This window comes from Chrysochloris asiatica, unplaced genomic scaffold (genome assembly GCF_000296735.1).
Source record: "Chrysochloris asiatica unplaced genomic scaffold, ChrAsi1.0 scaffold00040, whole genome shotgun sequence".
In the NCBI taxonomy this organism is placed as follows: Eukaryota; Metazoa; Chordata; class Mammalia; order Afrosoricida; family Chrysochloridae; genus Chrysochloris; species Chrysochloris asiatica.
The window spans coordinates 16,985,858-17,004,562 of record NW_006408558.1 but is presented as its reverse complement, the minus strand read 5'-3'; the positions used below and the strand labels follow the sequence as shown (position 1 = coordinate 17,004,562).

At 50.7% G+C, this 18,705-nt stretch overlaps 1 protein-coding gene across 1 annotated transcript in view; it reads left to right on the top strand.

Moving 5' to 3' along the window:
- LRP5 (low density lipoprotein receptor-related protein 5) overlaps window positions 1–18,705 on the top strand; it is an 84,539-nt gene that overhangs the window by 9,824 nt on the left and 56,010 nt on the right. Inside the window, exons 3-4 of the mRNA XM_006860833.1 lie at window positions 1,304–1,500; window positions 3,289–3,420. Of these exons, the coding sequence (XP_006860895.1) occupies window positions 1,304–1,500; window positions 3,289–3,420 (329 nt within the window). The remainder of the gene's footprint in view (window positions 1–1,303; window positions 1,501–3,288; window positions 3,421–18,705) is intronic.

Below are 18,705 nucleotides of genomic sequence, written 5' to 3'. Positions count from 1 at the left end.
TGGTGGAGGTGATTATGGTGGAGGTTACTGGTGACTAGTCTTTCTGTAGCACTTACTGTCTACCTGGGACATTTACTCATCAGTGCCTTGAATGCCCACACCCACCCTCGAAGTTTTCCTTCTCCAGTCCCCTGCATGATGATGCAGAGAATCATACACCAGTGACTGGTGAACTGAAGTCTGGCACCCAGATCTCTTAGGCATCCCTGGCCAACATTGGGCATGAGGAGTTGCAGCCGCCTGAGACATGCCCAATCTCTGGCTTTTCTGACATCAGAAAACCAAACCAAACCACGATGAACAGTAAAGAGGCACCGTGGGCTGAAGCAGAGCGTGTGCCCACAGTTCCTGCTTACTCAGATTGCTCTGAGCCCTCACTGTCAGGGACGAATTGCAGGCTGCAACCCCTGCCCGTAGGAGAACCGGAACTGGGGAGGAGGCCTGAAGCAGCTCATCATACTCCTAGTGGTTGGGAACACTTGTGACCCTGTGTCCAGTGTCTCTTATCAGTGGCCATCAAGTCAGCTCCAATGCATGTTGACCCCCTGCACAGTGCATCACAATGTTTCCTGGCCCTGCTCCATCCCCGTAAGAGTTGTGGATAAGACTGCTCTGACCCATACGAAGTTCACTGGCTGATCACCAGGCCTTTCTTCTTAATCTCTTTTAGTCTTGAATCTCTGCTGACACCTGTTCAGCCTCCTAGCAACACAGTCCTCCACTGACTGACAGGTGGTGATGGCACATCATATGGGCAGGTGGGGGATCAAACCTAGGCTCCCTGTAAACCAGTCCACTGCCTTGGAGTCAAAGGCGAGAATTCTGCTTGGAACCGCATTGCCACATCATGGTGTCTGTGGTCTTATTGAAAATGAGTTCTCATTGGCTGGGCACTGTGAATATGTAGCTGTGTAAAGCTTTTCCTTACGTTGACGTCAAGGTCCAGCTGCTGAGAGTATGTGAATGAGCTTTAGAGGAACAGACATTGGTCCAATTTGTATTGAGCTGTTAAGAAACAGGAGTAGGGACGAGTGCTTGGAACTGGCTACCTGTCCCCAGGTGTGATGCCTTCTGGTCCTTTGTCTGCATTTCTCTTCTCCATGTCCCACTTTGCTACAAGAAGCATTTGAAACAGGGTGGACATTAAAGAAAAGTATCAACTAACCCTGCAGCCCTTTACACATGACAGGGGAGTCCCTCAGTTGAGCTGTGTTTGAAAGGCGCCCCACACACTTTGGGCGACATTTTGGGAGGACGTCTGGGATGCAGGGCTCTGAGGGTTTTTCGTCCCCTCTCCCCACAGGCAGAAGGTGGTAGAAGGCAGCCTGACGCACCCTTTTGCCCTGACACTCTCCGGGGACACGCTGTACTGGACAGACTGGCAGACCCGCTCCATCCACGCCTGCAACAAGCGGACAGGCGCAAAGAGAAAGGAGATTCTGAACGCGCTCTATTCACCGATGGACATCCAGGTGCTCAGCCAGGAACGCCAGCCACACTGTGAGTGCCTGGGGTGGGAGAGCCCAGCCCAGCCCATCCCAACCCAGCCCAGCTCAGCTCAGCCCCCAGCCATACAGAAAGGAGAAAGGGGTAGAGTCGGGGTGTGCAGAGTGCGGGGGAACGTGGGTGACTCCTCGGAGCCAGAGCAGGGTTGCTGTCTTCAAGGCTGGCACTGGATGATCTCCAAGGAAAGCTGCCCCGTTTTCAAGGCCCAAGGGCAACAGAGATATTACGGGTGTGGTTCCAGACCACCGCAATAAAGCGAGTCCCGTGAAGGCTTTGGTTTCCCAGGTCAGATAACAGTTATACTGACACCAGACGTAGTTTGCGGTGTGTGTAATACCGTCATGACAAAGTGTGAGATCTGGTGACAAGTGAGCATGTCCTGGGGGTGCGGAGATGCAGGGTTGGCAGCAAACCTTCAATTTGTAAAAATCATAGTATCTGCAAAGAGCAATAGAGCAGAGCGTGGTACAAAGAGCTCCGTCTGTGTTTGTGAATGATGAACCTGCTCTGTGTCCATCGTTCCTGGTCTGGGGTCCCTGAAAGGGAAAGACACAGAACGCAGAGTTAACGACTGCTGTGACTCGTGGCCAGCAGGGCCCTGGACTTAAAGCTGTGTGAAGCCAGGAGCCAGCGTTTCTGGCCAAGTTGTTGTCAGGAGGGCTTGAACTTAGCACTAAAGACTAGGGGCCGATGGGGAGCATTTGTTGTCAGCACAGAACAGCAGGGAGAATGCTGTGGTTACTAATCACTCAGGTACACCTGGCTGGCAGCCCGCATGCTTTAGCATGTGCGCTGTGACTTTGGAAGAGAGACAACACCCCACAGAAGCCAGGCTTTACTTCTCTGTGTGCTAACCACTGATCTCACACCTCCACCCTCGACTGGTGCACATGGTTACCATGCTTGGCCACTCACCCAAAGCCTGGAGGTTCAGGTCCACCCAGAGGAGGGGAGTGCTGTGGAAGAATGGCCTGGTGATCTCCTTTTGAAAAATCAGCCATGAAAAAACCCTGTGGAGCTCAGTTATGCTCTGACACACACAGGGTCGCTAGTAGTTGGAGTCGACTGTGTGGCAGCTGGTTTAGTTTATTTTTAAACGCCACCCTTGTCCTAGGCAAAGGGAGGTGCTGAAAGCAATTGTTGATGGAAAGTCTCAGCCCAGGGCCCCAGCACTTCACAGAGACAATGTCACAGAGACGAGACAGATCTAATACCTCCCAGGCCCCAGTTTCAGGGTTCCTAGCTACCCCTCATGGGGGAGCCCCGGCACCTCACAGAAATGAGACAGACCTAGTGCTCTTGGGCCCCTGTTTTGGACCCCTTAAGTATGTCGCCATGGGGGACCCCAAGTTCCTGCTGGTGTAACAGCACACTCTGTGTGAGAATCCCAGTGGCTTCAGGGAGGTGTCCTTTGAAGAGACTTAGGGAAAAGGGAGGACTTTCTTGTACAGGAATTTGGGGGAGCAGAGTGGGAAGATGCTTCCTCTAGGAGCCTTGGGAACCCAGGCAGGCAGACTGGGCCATGAGGGGGTGGGGACAGTCGCAGCGTGTTTGGAGAAATTGTAGTGCATCTGCTGGACTGAAGGTCTGAAAGGAGGGTGGTCAGGCATGAGGCAGAATGGGATGGCACTGTAGGGAAGGGTCCTGATGTTTGGGCAGAGGGGCTTTCAGGAGGGATGAAGGAGTGGGAGGTTGACTCATTTGGAGGCAGTGAGTGGCGGGTGGTGGGAAGTTGTGGGTCTTGTTCTGGAATTTTCCCTTACCCCACCCTGGCTTCTGCAGTCCACACGCAGTGTGAGGAGGACAATGGCGGCTGCTCCCACCTGTGCTTGCTGTCTCCCCGGGAACCTTTCTACACGTGCGCCTGCCCCACCGGTGTGCAGCTTCAAGACAATGGCAGGACATGCAAGGCAGGTAAGATGGCACAGGTGAGCAGGCAGTGGACTGAAAGGAGAACAAAGTGCCAGGGAGCACATCTTGGTGCCAGATGTCCATGAGCATCAATACCGGCTGAGATCATGCTCGTGTCAGGGCCCTGAATGACCTCAGCGCGTCATTGACCTCCTTGGAGCGTCAGGTTTCCTATTGCGAAAGTATCGTCGCAACAACAGATGGAGCCTGGGAGTTTGAGCATGTTGTGATGTAAATCTCATGCTGTGACTTATAGTTCAACAAACCAATTTTTTGTCGTAAAGGAGAACAGTTGTGTCAGAAGACAGTGTGAAGCAAGGTGTGACCCCACAACCCCATGCCCTGAGCATGTGTTTCCACTCCTGTTCTCTTCCAGCTCTGTTGCTCCCCTTTTTTTTTTTTCCCTTAAATGTTTTATTGTGAATTATGTGATAGTTTACATGGGAGAACATTACTTTTACATTCATTCTATCATATATCGTCTCATTGCTATGGTTACAATCCCCTCCGTGCATCATCAACCAACCAAAGGGTATACCCTGCAAGCCTGCCCCCGACACCTCCCCGGTCTTCAGCACACAGTCGCTCTCCCTCTCTGGATCTAAAGTCTCCAGCTGCTCCATCTCTCCACGTCATCATCTCTGCCTCCATCTCAGGCATCACTGCTTCTCTGGGTAGGGTCCTGCTCTTGGCTCTTCTCCATTGATGGTCCTAGGGACCTCCGCTCCTAGACTGAAAAGTTAATCACTCCCCTCCTTGTTATAAAACGTCTACCTTTACATTTCCAACCCTCACAATCAGTCCTGATAACAATTATTCTTCACTATTGTATCACAAGAGACCCGTCTCTGTTGCTCCATTTTGCCGTGACGTATTCCAAGGGACACTCAAACTCTAGTTTGTGGCAAGTGTCAGACAGGTAGCAAGCACACACCTTAACAACAAATCCTTACAACATTGGAAGAGAGTAATGAGGGTCCATCAAAGGTTCCATAAAAAAAAATCTGACCAACAGGCAGAACAGAATTTCATATTCTTATGGAATCCAGATTTATGGATCCGTGGAAGCTGGATGAACTCTTGGGACTGTTGCCCGGAGATCATTTTAAAATCTTGAACCAAAAATAGCTCCTAACGACTTCTTTAAACCAAACAGTGGTTTAGCTTATCTAATAAAGGATGCCTGCCTTGAACATGGCGCTCTTTTAAGAACTAGCTATGTGAGGTCAAGTTGACAGTGGCAACTCAGAGGTTAGCTAGGAAGCTGAGGGGGCAGTGAGTGTACGTAAATGGGGAGAAATGACAGAAAAAGAAGGTGAAAATGCTTGTGTAACTTGAATGTACTCTGGGTTTGTCTGCCCTTGGTTGAGCAAGAGCTTTTTCTGCAAATGTTGACGATGTGTGGGTACAGAGCCGCCATGGGGTTCCATCCCATTGTGCCCTGATACCACAGACACCTGTGGGCTTTAACTGGTGGATTAGCAGCCAAGCCTGTCCTTCCGGCTGGAAGCATTCTCAGGCCAGAGCTGCTGATCCAGACTGCTGACGGTACAGCTCCTGGCCCCTTGTCTCCAGAAAGGCAGCCTCAGATTCCCCGCCATCAACATGCGCCCGGACCCCTGTCCCTGACCTTGTAAGAACTGTCTCCACTCTTCCAGCTGTGGAAGACACCTCTACCAGTCACTTAAGTAGGAGAATGTCAGATGCATAGAAGAAGAATGTTTTTGTTGTCATTGGAGAGGCCTGGCTTGGGTGGGAGTGTGGGCTGGGCTGGGGAGTCCCAGATTCAGGGGTGGGAGTGGCTGTCAGCTTTCCTCCTGATGCCCTGTCTGGGGGTAGTGTGTTAGAAGGAGGGGAAATCCCCTGGAAGAGACAAGACAAAAGGGACAGGACACGAGTCTTGCTTTACGTAAGGGATCACTTTTTGGGCAGGTGTTTTGTTTTCTCTCTCTTGCTCCTTTTTGTTTTGTTTTGTTGGGTGTTTTATTTTTTTGGTAAATAAAAGTGGTTCCAAACCTGGCCTCTTTATGACTCCAACAAAACCAAAAAAATCCTTTCCCGTGGAGTTGATTCTGATTCATAATATGTGTCAGAGCAGAGCTGGGCTCCCTAGATTTTTCAGTGGTTGGTTTTTCAGAAGTGGCTAGACAGGTCCTTTCTTATAAAGTACCTCTGGGTAAACCCAAATGTTTCAATTGACAGCCAGGTGGTTCAGCATTTGCATCTGCCAGTGGTCACCCTTACTGCCTTGGTCATTAGCTGGTTTGTTTGAGGGCTGCTGGGACATCTTTATCTCCAGACCCCGAGCCCAGTTGCTGATGCATCTTTCCGTGGGCAGCTGGAATGGAAAACGCTTAACAGAGTTCTCATGTTGCATTGAGACGAAATCTAGACATTACTTAAAGGCATCTCAAGGATCGACCTCCACAGTGACTTTCTGGCAAATTGAGGGGCTTCTGAGATCTCTCTGTGTCTCTTTTAATCCAGAGGGTAACGGGAATGAGTGAGAATGAATTCTGCCCATATACTTCTGGTCTGTTTAGGGGGACCCAGAATGCTCCCATGAAACTGTGGCAGGCAAGTCAGGTGGGGTAAGCTGTAAGTGAGGCCCAGAGGGCTACAGGCTTCAGATTTCCCTAAAGGGGAAGACCACATTGGTGTGCCAGGGGCTTTTAGGATGTGCCTCTCCCATCCTCCAGTTCTGATCCCTTACCACAGAATGTCATGTTAGAGGAAGGCTTTTTACTTGGAGGGGTCATCTGTCCTGGACCTCTATAGGCAATAAGTGTCCAGTGACATTGGACCTAGACAGTATGTGGGTTCAGGCTTCAGACTGCCCTTGGGTGTAGTACCATGGGCTGTACCAACCATCTGAAGATAGTGGTATGAATGAAGGATGAGCAGGGCAAGCAACAGGGAATGCTAAATCTGGCTGTCACCGGCAATGACGGAGCTTGGAGGACCCGTTGAACAGCAAATGTGTGCAGGGCATTTAGTGAGAAGAACATCCAGGTGGTGGGGAGGTGTCTTCCTAGGCTAAGTGTCTGCTTGGAGGATGGGACTCAGGGTGGGTGAAGGAGGCCCTGGGATCCCATAGGGGTCTCATCTTGCGTGTAGAGGAGACTCACAAAGACAGGTATCCCAGGGGATGGTGACAAATGTGTCCCTAGCTAGCAGAAAGACCTGCGTGAAAGAAGGAAAGGCAGGGAACAGAAAGGGACTCTCCATGTATTCTGGAAGTGAGGTGTCGGAAGTGATACTTAGTAAGAAGACCCTCTGTGGACAAGCGTGACTTTGCATAGAGGTTGGAAGGAAAACCAACATGTCTGCTCTCCAGTTCCAGACATGGCTTTAGAAGACCTTGATCCACATCCAGCTGTGTGATCTTGGGGAAATGACTTGGCCTCTCTGGACTTCAGTTTCCTCACCTGAAACAGGATGGTGGTGACAGCCCCCTCTTCATATGTGTGATGCCGGAGGATGGTGAGGCTGGACTGTGGATGGAGGAAAACCTGATTGTTTGCAGATAAGAGCTGAACTTGAATGTAAACTTGCTCTGGAGCCAGCCGGGCAGTCCATTTCATGGCAGGAGAGTGGTTTAGAATCAGAAGTGACACAGGCCGAGGTGCCAGGAGGAGTGGATGGGAGAGGCAGAGGGGAGCCACCGAACATAGCTGGGCAGCAAAGAGCGGGGAAGGCAGTGTTCCTCGGTGATCCTGGGGGACAGAGGTCAGTGTTGGGCTAGGACGGGTCCTGGGTAGGGGCTGGGCCTGGCTGTTGTGTCAGAACCATCCCAAATCGAGTGGCTTATTTGGATCCAGGACCCCTAGACTCATCATACTGAAGTCTCCATGTGAAGTGATAGAGTGGGATGCGTGGGAGCTGAAAGCATTCACAGGTTCCAGGGAGTCTGGAGCAGCCAGCTTGGGGAAGCCAAGCTTGGAAGCCAGAGCCTTGGGTACAAGTCACAGGTTCCAGGGATCTTGTGCTCTGGGCCTGTGATGCTCTGTGCTTCTTGGAGCTGCAAGTGAAGATATGTTTGTGATGAGCGTCCTATTTCTGATTTAGGACAAATGAGAGAGAGCTCCATGCAAGGGTGGGGTGGTGGCGAGGTTGGAATCCTAGTGAGTGGAAATTTCGTCCCGCTAGAAGCAAGCGTCGTCCTCATTCTTTCACGTGTCATCTGCCTGTTGAGAAGCCGCGCTGGTCGCGAGGTGCATTTTCTCGTTTGTAAAATGGAGAGAGAAGACGAATCCCTCCGAACGTGTGTGGACAGAGTACTGGGTAGTGCTAATGGTGAACACGTTCGGCTGCTAACTAAAAGGTTGGAGGTTCGGGTCCACCCAGAGTCGTCTCATTAAAAGGCCCAGGGATCTTGAAAACCCTCTGAAATGCAGTTCTCTTCTGGCACACATGGGGGTGCTGTGAGTAGGCATCGACTAGAGAAAGAGGTATATGGTAGCATTGGGGGGCTTCCCTGAGAGCTAGCCCCTCTCATACTGTTTTCACAACGCCTGTAAGGAGCTGTGGTAGCGTAGTGGTTACGAATCGGCCTGCTAACCTCAAGGTCGGCAGTTGGAAACTACCAGCCGCTCCGTGGGAGAAAGATGAGGCTTTCTGCTCCCATAAAGATTTACAGCCTCGGAAACCCTGTACAGGGTCACTATGAGTGGGAACCAACTCCTCAGTACTTAACAACAACAACATAAGGTGTAAACCCAAACCAATTACTAGACACCGCATCTCTTTGTGGTCCTCTTAGGGACTGAATTGTGATTGTTAAGGTCTGTTGACTTGGTTTCGATTCATAGCGACCCTTATAGCGTTTCCGAGAGCGACGGGTGGGTTGGAACTGCTGACCTGGCAGTTAGCAGTCCAGTATTGATCCTACAGTGCCACAGGGACTGAATTGCACCCCCCAAAAGATACGTCGGAGTTCTGACACCTGCCCTGTGATTAAGACTTTGGGTTGTTAGGGTCTGTCTTTGAAGAGATTATCAGTTTAGTCAGACCTGAGGAGGGTGTGTGCTCCAAAGCCTGACTGATTGGCGTTTCACACAAAGGGGAGCACCCACACAGAGGGACACGCATGGAGAAGACGATGTAGCACCCCACCCAGCAGATTCTGGGGTGCATTTCCGTGCACGCTGTCCAGTGACCCTACGTTTCCAGTAAGAATGGTTAACACACTTCACCGATAACCAAAAAGTTAATGGTTTAAGACTATTTAGAGGTGGGTGCCTCACAAGAAATGCCTGGCACACTCCTGTAAAATTAGCCATAGAGAGAATCCTGGGGAGCGCTGTTATAATCTGACACACATGCTTGTTAAGAACTGCCGGGAGCCACCAGCAGCCAGGAGGGGGCGTGGAACAGCTAACTCCTCCCTTATTTGGACTCTGATACTTTGAGAGGACATGCCCTGTTTTGGAAAGCCTGGTTTGTAACTGCGGCCCTGGGGGACAGAGAGGCTCTCTTCCTTGTCTTGGTTTAGGAGCCCCTGGGTTCCCTTCTGTCAAGGCTCTGGGGCGGCAGTGGCATTGTTGGCTCTGGGGTACACTGTTCCCCAACCCCAGCCCCTTCCTGAGTAACCTTCCGGGAGGTTCTGAGAGCAGGGAGTCGTGAAAGCAGACAGCCCGGGATGTAGGCAGACCCTCGTCGGCTGTGTGTCCTGTTGCTGAATGACTCTCGTCCACGTGAGATGGACACACACACAGGGGGCCTGCCCCGAGTCAGCCTCTCAGTCCTCGGTGCGAATGGACACAGCCTGCCCTCCTCCCACTCGGCAGCGCACAGCTGGCTTTGGTTTGCCCATGTTTTTACAATTATGTGGGATGAGCTAAAAACAGCAGTAGCGGAGCCTTATTTGGGAGTGACCGCTGCTGGGATCGGCCCTCGGAAGTCTGCTGTTTTGCTGCTTCGGCCCTCTCGGTGTCCAGCCCCTTCTAGAACGTGCCTCAGTTTTGACTTTTTTGGCCCGTGTTGGGCAGGCCGTCAGCGCTCATTGTGCTGGGGGCTGGGAGGGGGGTGCCCTCTGCTCTGTGAATTCTGAATGGCTTTGCTGGGGAGCTCCTGGATCCATGAGCCACAGGGCTGTGGCCACACCAAGCGATTCAGTCACTTGAGGGCTGGCTGGGCTGTGGTCCAGGTCCCTGGGTCCCCTGACCCTAGTCCTAGTGGCAGGGCAGGCAGCAGGCAAGGACTGTAGATGTTCATCATGGGGGGCAGGGTGGTGAAGGGAACACAAGAGACCAGTGTTGGGATCTGACGGCAGCCTGACAACTGGGACGTCCATCTGTCTGTCCACTGGATTAGCCGAGGAGGAATAAGGGGGCGTTTGTTCGCAGCCTGGTTTTCTTGTCACTTCTCAGGGACATAGTCAGAAGGAAGAGAAAGGAGACCTTGTGGGACAAGGATTGCCATTGAATTTGCAGACAGGCAGCTGCTCTCCCGCCTCAGACTGATTAGTAACAAGCAGGACAGCAGCCCGTGCGGCCTCGGAAACGCTGGGTCCAGCTGGGTCATGTGCACATAGAAAAATGCACAGTGTAAAGTGAATGTTTTTTTTCATCTTTTTTTAGGGGATCAGAGCACAGCCTGCTGGACAGTGTTTATTTTTTTATATTTAAATTTTTTTTTACTGTTGTGAATATAGATAGCAAAACATTCACCAATTCAAGTTTTTACGTGTTATAAGAGGGGCTTCAGAAAGTTGGTGGAGAATTCCATGATCTTTGAATTCCATCTTCCCATGAGCCTTTCGAAGCCCCTCTTGTACATTTCTGCGATATTTATGAATACCCTTTGAGGTGGGCAATCATTCTCACTCTTACTTTTCCGTTTCTCTCCCATGAACTCACTGCCCAGCCCCTGGCCCCAAACTTCCCATCCAAAGGCACAGTGTTTAAAACTCTGCTGCTAACCAGTCAGTCTGGTGGTTTGAACCCACCAGTGGTTGCACTGAAGAACGATGTGGCAGTCTGCTTCTTTAAGGATGATCAGACCCTCTCTTAAGTCACAATCAGCTGGAGGACAATTCTTACTGTTGTTGCTCTGTGCCCTGGAGTGGGTCCCGACTCACAGCGACCCTGTGTAGGGTTTCCAAGAAGCACCTGGTGAGTTTAAACTGCCCACCTTGTGGTTCAAACTGACCTTGAGGTCCAATGCTTAGCCCACACCAGGACTCTGTTCTTATTAAGGGGTCTAAACTAGTGTTTGGGTTTTTAAGAAGTCTTTAGGGGGCTGGTATTTTTGCTTAGAGGTTTATAGATGATCTCAAAGCATTAGTTTTGGGATCCATCCAGCCTCTGTGGTGTTAAATGTTTATGTTGATGGTCCCTTAATGAGATGGACTGACCCAGAGGAATAATTGTCAGGGTGACGCAGAACTAGGTGCTGTATTTCCTTCTGGTCTTTCTGGAGAGGCTTTGAGTTGGAACCCGCTCGATGATACCTAACAAAAACTCACAGTGATTCATGTTGTATCGCCACCCTCCCCCTCTCCTCAGCATATAGGACATTCCTGCTGCCCAGACATACCCTCCACTCCCCTGTCTACTCTCCTGCATTCACTCTGTCCAAACTTGTCACCCTAAGGGGCTTCTTCACCCCTGACCCTTTTATGCAAGGACACACGTGCATGGAGGCCAAATTGTTTGTCCAAAGTCACCAGGAAGGAAATAGGGCTGGGGGTGGGGTGGGGGGTGGCCATCACAGCACAGAACTGCCTTCTGGTGAACAGTGGCTCAGTGATGTTTATGGGCGGTACTGGGGACTGGGAGTCTCCGTGGTTGTAAATGGTGAATGTGCTCAGCTGATAACCCAGAGGTTGGCAGTTCGAGTCCACCAAGAGATGCCTCGATAGAAAGGCCTGGTGATCTAGTTCCGAAAAATCAGCTGTTGAAAACCCTGTTTGGAGCACAGTCCTAGTTCCACACACAGAGACGTGCCATAGGTCAGTGTCAACTCAGCTGTGCTTGGTGGGGGTGGGTGGATGTGCCAGGAGCAGCCTGGGTCCTGGTGCGTGTTGCAGAACGTTGTGGAATGGGGCCATGTACCATGTGCTCTTGTGTTTTAGCCTGAGAGCTAACTTACATGTGATCTAGGAAGAGAACACACCATGTTCTTAGAAAGAGAAGCTGCCTTCTGGGGCTGGGGCGAAACCACATGGCTGCCTCCTGGGTACACTTGTAGGGCCCCATTTTTGCTGGCAGCTGAGTTTGAGTTATCCCCTTGGCCTGCCTGCTGGTTCCCTGGCTTCTGGATCCCAAGAACAGCTTGAACCTGGCCCAGACTGCTCTGGAGTCAAGTCCAGTCCAGAGCTCCTGGCTGTCCACCCACGAGCCCCCGAGGGAGGCCTCCAGCCCTGCCTGGTTGGGTATGCCCCCGGACACTCTGGGCCTCTCTGATGTTCGTCCCTTGTGTTGGTTGGGCTGATACCTCAGCCTGCAGCTTGTCGTCGAAGTGGGACTCTGCCCCGGCCCCGATTCCTGCCGCCTCTCTTTACTTCTGGCCACCCGTGTACACTGACCGGCACCCAGTGGAACTGCTCCACGGTCTTCCGTGGCTGTGACGTGTCAGAAGCAGCTGTCCAGGCCTGGCTCCCATGGGCTCTCTGGTGGTCTGTCCACTTGTAATTTGCCCCAACAGAACCTTGACATTTCATTTGTCCACTTCTCATGAGACACCCCTATGTCCTGGTGACTGGACACTTTGGGTGTGGTACTATTCGAGGAGGGAGGAGGCCCAGGACAGGGTCCCTTGACCCAAAGACCGGGGAGCTGGGGCTGGGGGTCTCAGGCTTCAGATGCAGTTGCTTCGCCCTAGAGTCCTCATTGCTGTAGCCGACAAGACGCTCACAAGAGGGCTGAGGTGCGTGGAAGCCGAGGTCACTCTGAGGAAAGGGGGCTGAGGGCCAAAGTCAGCACACTAACCACAGCTCTGCACTGCTTCTAGTGAGCTGCTGTGCAGTGGATATAGGGGTGGTGCAGGGGGCAGGGAGTGTTGGGGGTACAAATGGTGAATGCTCTCAGCTGGTAACAAAAGGTTGGAAGTTCAAGTCCACCCAGAGGCACCATGGAAGAAAGGCCTGGTGATCTCCTTGTGAAAAGTCAGCCGTTAACCACACTGTTGGGAGCACAGACCCATTCTGCCACACGTGGGGGTGTCAAATTGGTGGTGAGGGATATACATGGGGGAGTCTGGTGGGGTGTACATGGGGGAGTCTGGTGAGGGGTCCATGGGGAGGATGGTGAGGTGTATTTGGGAGAGGATGGTGGGATGTACGTGGGGGAGGATGGTGGGGGTGTACCTATAGGGTCCGGGGTGGTGCAGACATTTACGTTCGTATCCAGATCCACCCAGCAACACCTAGGATCAGCACTGAAAATGCTGCAGTGCCTTAGTGTTACACAGACATGGGGGTACCATGAGCGGAGTCCACTTGACAGCTGAGTGGAAGACCCCACACCTGGGCCTGGGAAGAAGAAGTCTGTGGTAGGTCCCTCATTCGGGCCACCCAGCTCCTTGTCGAGTTGAGCAGATGGAGATGCATGCAGGTGGGAGCTGCTGCTACAGGGAAGCCGGGCTCAGCTGCCAGGGACTCAGCTTGACGTGACCCAGCAGTGAGTCTGGCCCCTTCCTCCCTGCCTGTGATTCAGTGGTCGTGGTAACCCTATCGTCTCTTGGCGTGGCTTTCTGGGCCAACGTAACTGGCTGTGGCCATTTGTCCCAGGGGGTTTGCTGAATAACAAAATCATCTCCAGCCTCCTGCCAACCGCCTGGCCATGCTCTTTGAGACCTCAAGTGTTCCAGAACAGTTCTGCCTCTTATAGGGACAGCTAGCTCTCCAGAGCTGGGCACCAAGGTTGGTGGCACAAAGGAAGGGGTTGGAGTTGTTGTCAGGTGGAGTCCCCTGGGTGGCTAGTGGTTCAGCATGGAAGGGTTGTGATGTTCACTGTTGTCTGGGGCTAGCAGAGTTCTGCCAGTCTTCACTGTGGGCCATATAGAAACTGGCCCACCTGGCAGTGGGCTGTAGTTTGCTTGTTAAGTTGGCTCTGGTGGTGGTGACCCCGTGTGTGTCAGAGTAGATCTGGGCTCCGTCGGCTTTTCAAGACTGTGAAGCAGATCACCAGGCTTTTCTTCTGAGGCACCTCTGAGTGGGTTTGAACTGCCAACCTTGCAGCTAGTAGTTGAGCCACTCAGGGACTCCATAGGTTGCTCATCCCAGTATGCAAAGTGTGTACCACTTCTATAGCACGAGGGTCTTCAGTTCATGGGAAAATGCCCTCATTTCCATTTTTCCACAAATGTTTTGAATCCCTTCATCTTTAAAAGTCAGTTAGCTGATTCATGCTTCAATCACCAGGCTGAGGATGCAGCTCCCCTCCATGTTATGAAACATGCCTTGTCCCCACGTAGGGCCAGAGGACACTGACCTTTCAGTTGTTCCATGCTTGCCCCACCCCCTTGCCAGCTGGACTCTGTCCTGGGTCTTCATGGGTTGACCAGAGCGCTCCTGGGGCTGGAGGTGGTCTCTTCTGCCCCCTTCTTCCTTTTATGGTTAGTGCTATCAAGTCTCTGTTCCAACTCGTAGAGACCGTGTATAGGGCTTCCAAGGAACAATTGGGTTTGAACCACCGACCTTGCTTTGAACTGTTGACCTTGCAATGAGCGGTCCAGTGCTTATCCTACAATGCCACACTAGGACTCTTTCTCTTTAGCAGAGCTCCAAACCTGGAAATCAACCCCCCCTCACCCCCCCCACACAAAATCCCAGTCATCCCAGTCTTGGATGGTTAGTGTGTCTGTAATTCCATCCAGCGAGGTGTTTCTGCTCCAGACCCCCGCCCCGCTGCCCCGCCTGGTCTGAGATCCTCTGAAGATAAATCTATTCCTTAGCCTTTTAAAGTCTTGTTTGTATCTTGTTATAAAGTCACACTTACGTTCACTGTGGGAAAGAAAACATCATTAAAAAGAAAGTAAAGAAAATAAAACCAGTCATAATTTTGCTACCCAGATGTAGGGGCTGCTAATGGTTTGATGGGCTTCTTAGTCATCCTTTTACTTGGCGAGTATTTCAGTAGTAAAGTAGGGTCAGGAAAAGCGGAAGACCCTCAATGATATGGATGAACACAGTGGCCGCAGCAACGGACTCAGACGTAACAACCATGTGATGCTGGTGCGGACCGGGCTGTGTTTTGTTCTGTTGTGAACAGGGTTGTTCTGAGTTGGAACCGACTTGACGGCATCTACCACCACCAACAAAAAACAGCGTATTTAAGTATATTCTTACAGTGTTTATCCGTGTGGTGTGTATTCGTCCTGCCTCATTTTTCTCCATCTTGTGAGCATTTTCTACATCATTAACTCATCTCCATCAGCTGTTATTTGATGCCTGCCTCATAACCTGCAGCCTTGTAGTTGTTGTTGTTAGGTGCCATTGAGTTGGTACTGAACCTGGAACCTAGAACACCTTAACTTACTGAAACTTTTTGGGGGCTGTTTTGAGGGTTATTCTAGGTCATTAGCATTTATCGGCTTCCTGGTTTGTGTTTTTTTTCCCTTCTTTTAACTTCCTTTTTATGAATTGGGTGAAGGTTAGCAGTCAAGATCATTAGCTTTACAGTCAACGAACTATGCACTTTATTGTATTTCAATGATTACAATCGCCTCCCTGCAACAACAGTGAGCCTACCTCTTCCCTGTGCCTTCCCTTGACAGCTTATATTTCACAAGTGAACAGAGCAAAAATACTTGATGTACACACATAAAATAAAAAACTAAATATCTAAAGGGCACATTTTGCAAGCCTGCAGGCACACAGCCTTGCTCAGTCCATGGGCCCGCAGCTGCTCTGTCTCTCCAGGCCACTGTCTCTGCTTTTCTAGGTGGGATCTCACGCTCCACTCATGCTCTTCCTTCTTGATGGTCCTGGAATCGTCTGTTCCTGAATTGAAAGATTAACAACTCCCCCCTTTTGGTTACACAATCTTCTACAATTACAGTTGTGACAATCACAGCTAATCCTGCTAACAGTTACTCACAATTGAATCATAAAATCCTATCAGCATCGTTCCCTATCTCCTTTCACCAGCTCCATCTGGAGAGAGGAAAACCGATTCAGTGAGGATATTACCTTACCCCCCTCATTCTGAAACTAAGCACACTCATGAAAGCCAGCTACTTCAGGCCTTTATGTTGTTGTTAAGTGCCGTCGAGTCAGTACCAACTCATAGCAGCCCTAAGGTTTCCAAAGAGTGGCTGGTAAGCTTGAACTGCTGACCTTGGAGTTCAAATTGACCTTACAGTCCAGCGCATTAACCCACAGCACCACACTAGCCCCCCGTTTTTGATAGCCAATGTCTAGATTTTTTCCATCCCTATCAACCCCGTGCACTGAGGAATCAAGCTAGTTCTCTGATTTGAAGAATCCTTCCATTCTTGTTGGAATTTTGAGCGTCTTCTGCATCCATAAGCAAAGGTCCAGTTCATTTAATTGTAGCAGTTTACACTTGCTCACAGTATCAAACATCTTTATCTGGTTGGGTTCTGGTCAGCTAGCCATCCAAGCTAGGTTGAATGGGGACTAGCTGCAAGTTTGGGAGTTCACACAAACCTCCCTGGCTGCTTCATTCTCAGCTCTAACCCCCAGTGGCTAGGTCAGCACCCATGAGCTTGGGAGTTCACACATCTCCCTATGCTTCATACTGTCAGCTCATTGACTTTTAGATATTATAAAAGCCACTCATTAAAAGAGATGAGGATAAGATTCTTATGATTCAATAGTGAATAATTGTTATCCTGACTAATTGTGACTGTCACAATTGTAAAGGTAGAAGTTTTGCAACAAAAAGGGGCAGTGATTAATCTTACAGTCCAGAAACCGAGGACCCTAGAACCATCAAGGGAGAAGAGCACAGGCAGAATGCAGAGCCTTCTCCAGAGAAGTGGTACATCAGAGATGGAGGCAGAAATGGGGACATGGAGAGAGGGAGCAGCTGAGGACTCTAGACTCATGGAAATAGAGGGACTAAGAGATGGCGGCCAGGAGGCAGACTTGCAGAATGTTCCTTTTGGTGGTGTAAATTATTATATATGCCTGAGTGTTTTTTGGTGTGTTTTTTTTAAAGCTAAAGTGAATAGAGAGAAACACTAGTAACTGATGGTACAATGCAGGGGATTGTAATCATTATCATGAAACAAGGTGTATGATTTGTTGAATGTAAAACTGATGATCTGCCCTGGAAACTTTCACTCAATCCACAATAAAAACTTTAAAAAAAAAAGGCACTTATACTTTTTATACAGAGGTTAGCTATAAACAGAGTCCACATAGAGGTGCCTCAGAAGACAAAAGACTTGGTAATTTACTGCTGGAAAAACCAGCTATTGAAAACTTCTCACTGAGCACAGTTCTGCTTGGACACACCAGGGAGCACCAGAATCGACTCCATGACAAGTCAACCAACCACAAGAAACAGCAGCAAAAAATAGCCGGCTGGCCAGGTGGGCCTGGTTTCCACTACTGCCAGGAGCCGAGGATGGCTTTTCCAGGTTTGCAAATGGTAGCAAATAAAACAATGAGAAGAATGTTTTGTGACCCGTGAAAATGATGCACAATTCCAGTTTCTGTGTCCATTAAGAAAGTTGGATTTGAACGGAGCCTTGTATTTCGTTTTACAAATTATCTGCTTCCTGCTGACACATAGCTCCAGCAGAGATCCTGTTACCCACCACGCTTGAAATATCCACTCCCAAGCCTTTCACAGAAGAGGTTTAGCCAACCCCTGTTTGAGAACCAGAGGGAAGTGAAAGAAAATCATCCCCAAATGACTGCTGCTGTCATCTGAGTGGATCTGGGCCTCGTCATTGTTTGAGGGTGAAGATGCTCTGTGTGTTTTCCTGGTTGTTATTCTGGGGTACATACTGCGTACTGTTGGGACAGGGCTGGATTCGGAGTGACCCCAGAGTCCTGCACACAGAAGGGTCTCAGTGAAAAGTTGGGCCCCGTGTGATGTTTCTAACTAGTGGGCATCCATAGTTTGGCCCCAGACATACCCATCTAGCTGCAGACCAGCCCCTGCACTCTCTAAGTGTTGTACTTTTAACTATGCTGTTCTGCCCACGACTCTGTTCCTGGTGCCCAAACTAGTGTTCTAGAATATTCCATTCCCCCTCTGTGCTGGCCCCATCTGGACAATTCCCAGCCTGACATTGGGCTGCAGTGGGTCTGGGTGGATGTTGGTCGAGACGTCCCACATGCTAGGGTGTCCTTTCACCTTTGGCCCATGTAGAGGGCTGCCCTCCTTGCTTATGTGTGTGTGTGTGTGTGTGTGTGTGTATGGGTCCATGCGCCATGGAAATAGTAGCTGCTGGGTGGGGCTCCGGAGACTGTAGACTACACTGAGACAGTTTCACTTTCTTTGGCAGCTGTCTATGCCACTGGGCAGGCAAAGTGTTTAAACAGCCCGAAAGGAAACCGATTGGCTAATCTTTTGTTTCTAAACAGTTTACTTTTCTGGTGTTTAAACAAACTCCTAACCAGGCTTTGTGGCCAGTCCCAGGGAGGGGGCCTAGCCTCTCTGCTCTGCATGCCCCCTACACCCTCCCACCCCAGGGCTTCTCTGGGGCTAAAGGAGGGTAGCTCTCACCCCCTCAAGGCCTGGCCTTGGTCAGCACACTGCTTGGACACTACAGCCTGGTCTCTGGGTTTTTCCACTGAGAAGTTGAAATAAAACCTGCAGCCCTAAGGGTATCAGAGACCCTCCCTCTGAGTCAATTAGCACCTACATATTTATTCCAGCAGATAATTCCTACCTCTGCCACCAGGATCTCCAGCTAATGGCCACTGATAATGGTGCACCCACTGGGGGAGGTGTTGAGACTTTGCAGTGACCTGGTTCCTGGAGGGCGGGGCAGGTGTGCTCAGCTCTTGGTGGCTTGGGGCACATTTGGAACCCTGCCAGAGTCTTCCCCAGGAGATTGCTGTGTGAATCTGAATTCCAGAGGCACTTGGAGCTGTATGCCAGACCCCACCTCATCTCAGCTCTGTGTTGCCCCCCCACGTTCCCCCACGTTTGTTCGAGGCACTGGTGACAGTGTGCAGTATCTAATCACTTAGGGTCTGTGCCCCTGACCCCAGAGCATCAGGAGGGCAGAGTGGACCACCTTCACCCCAGCATCTGGCACAGGGCGTGGCCTAAATAAGATTCCCCAGAGAGATTGGTGGGATGACCGGGCCAGTGGGCAGCAGGTGAGACTTATGGCCCTGAGGGGTTTGGCCCTGGG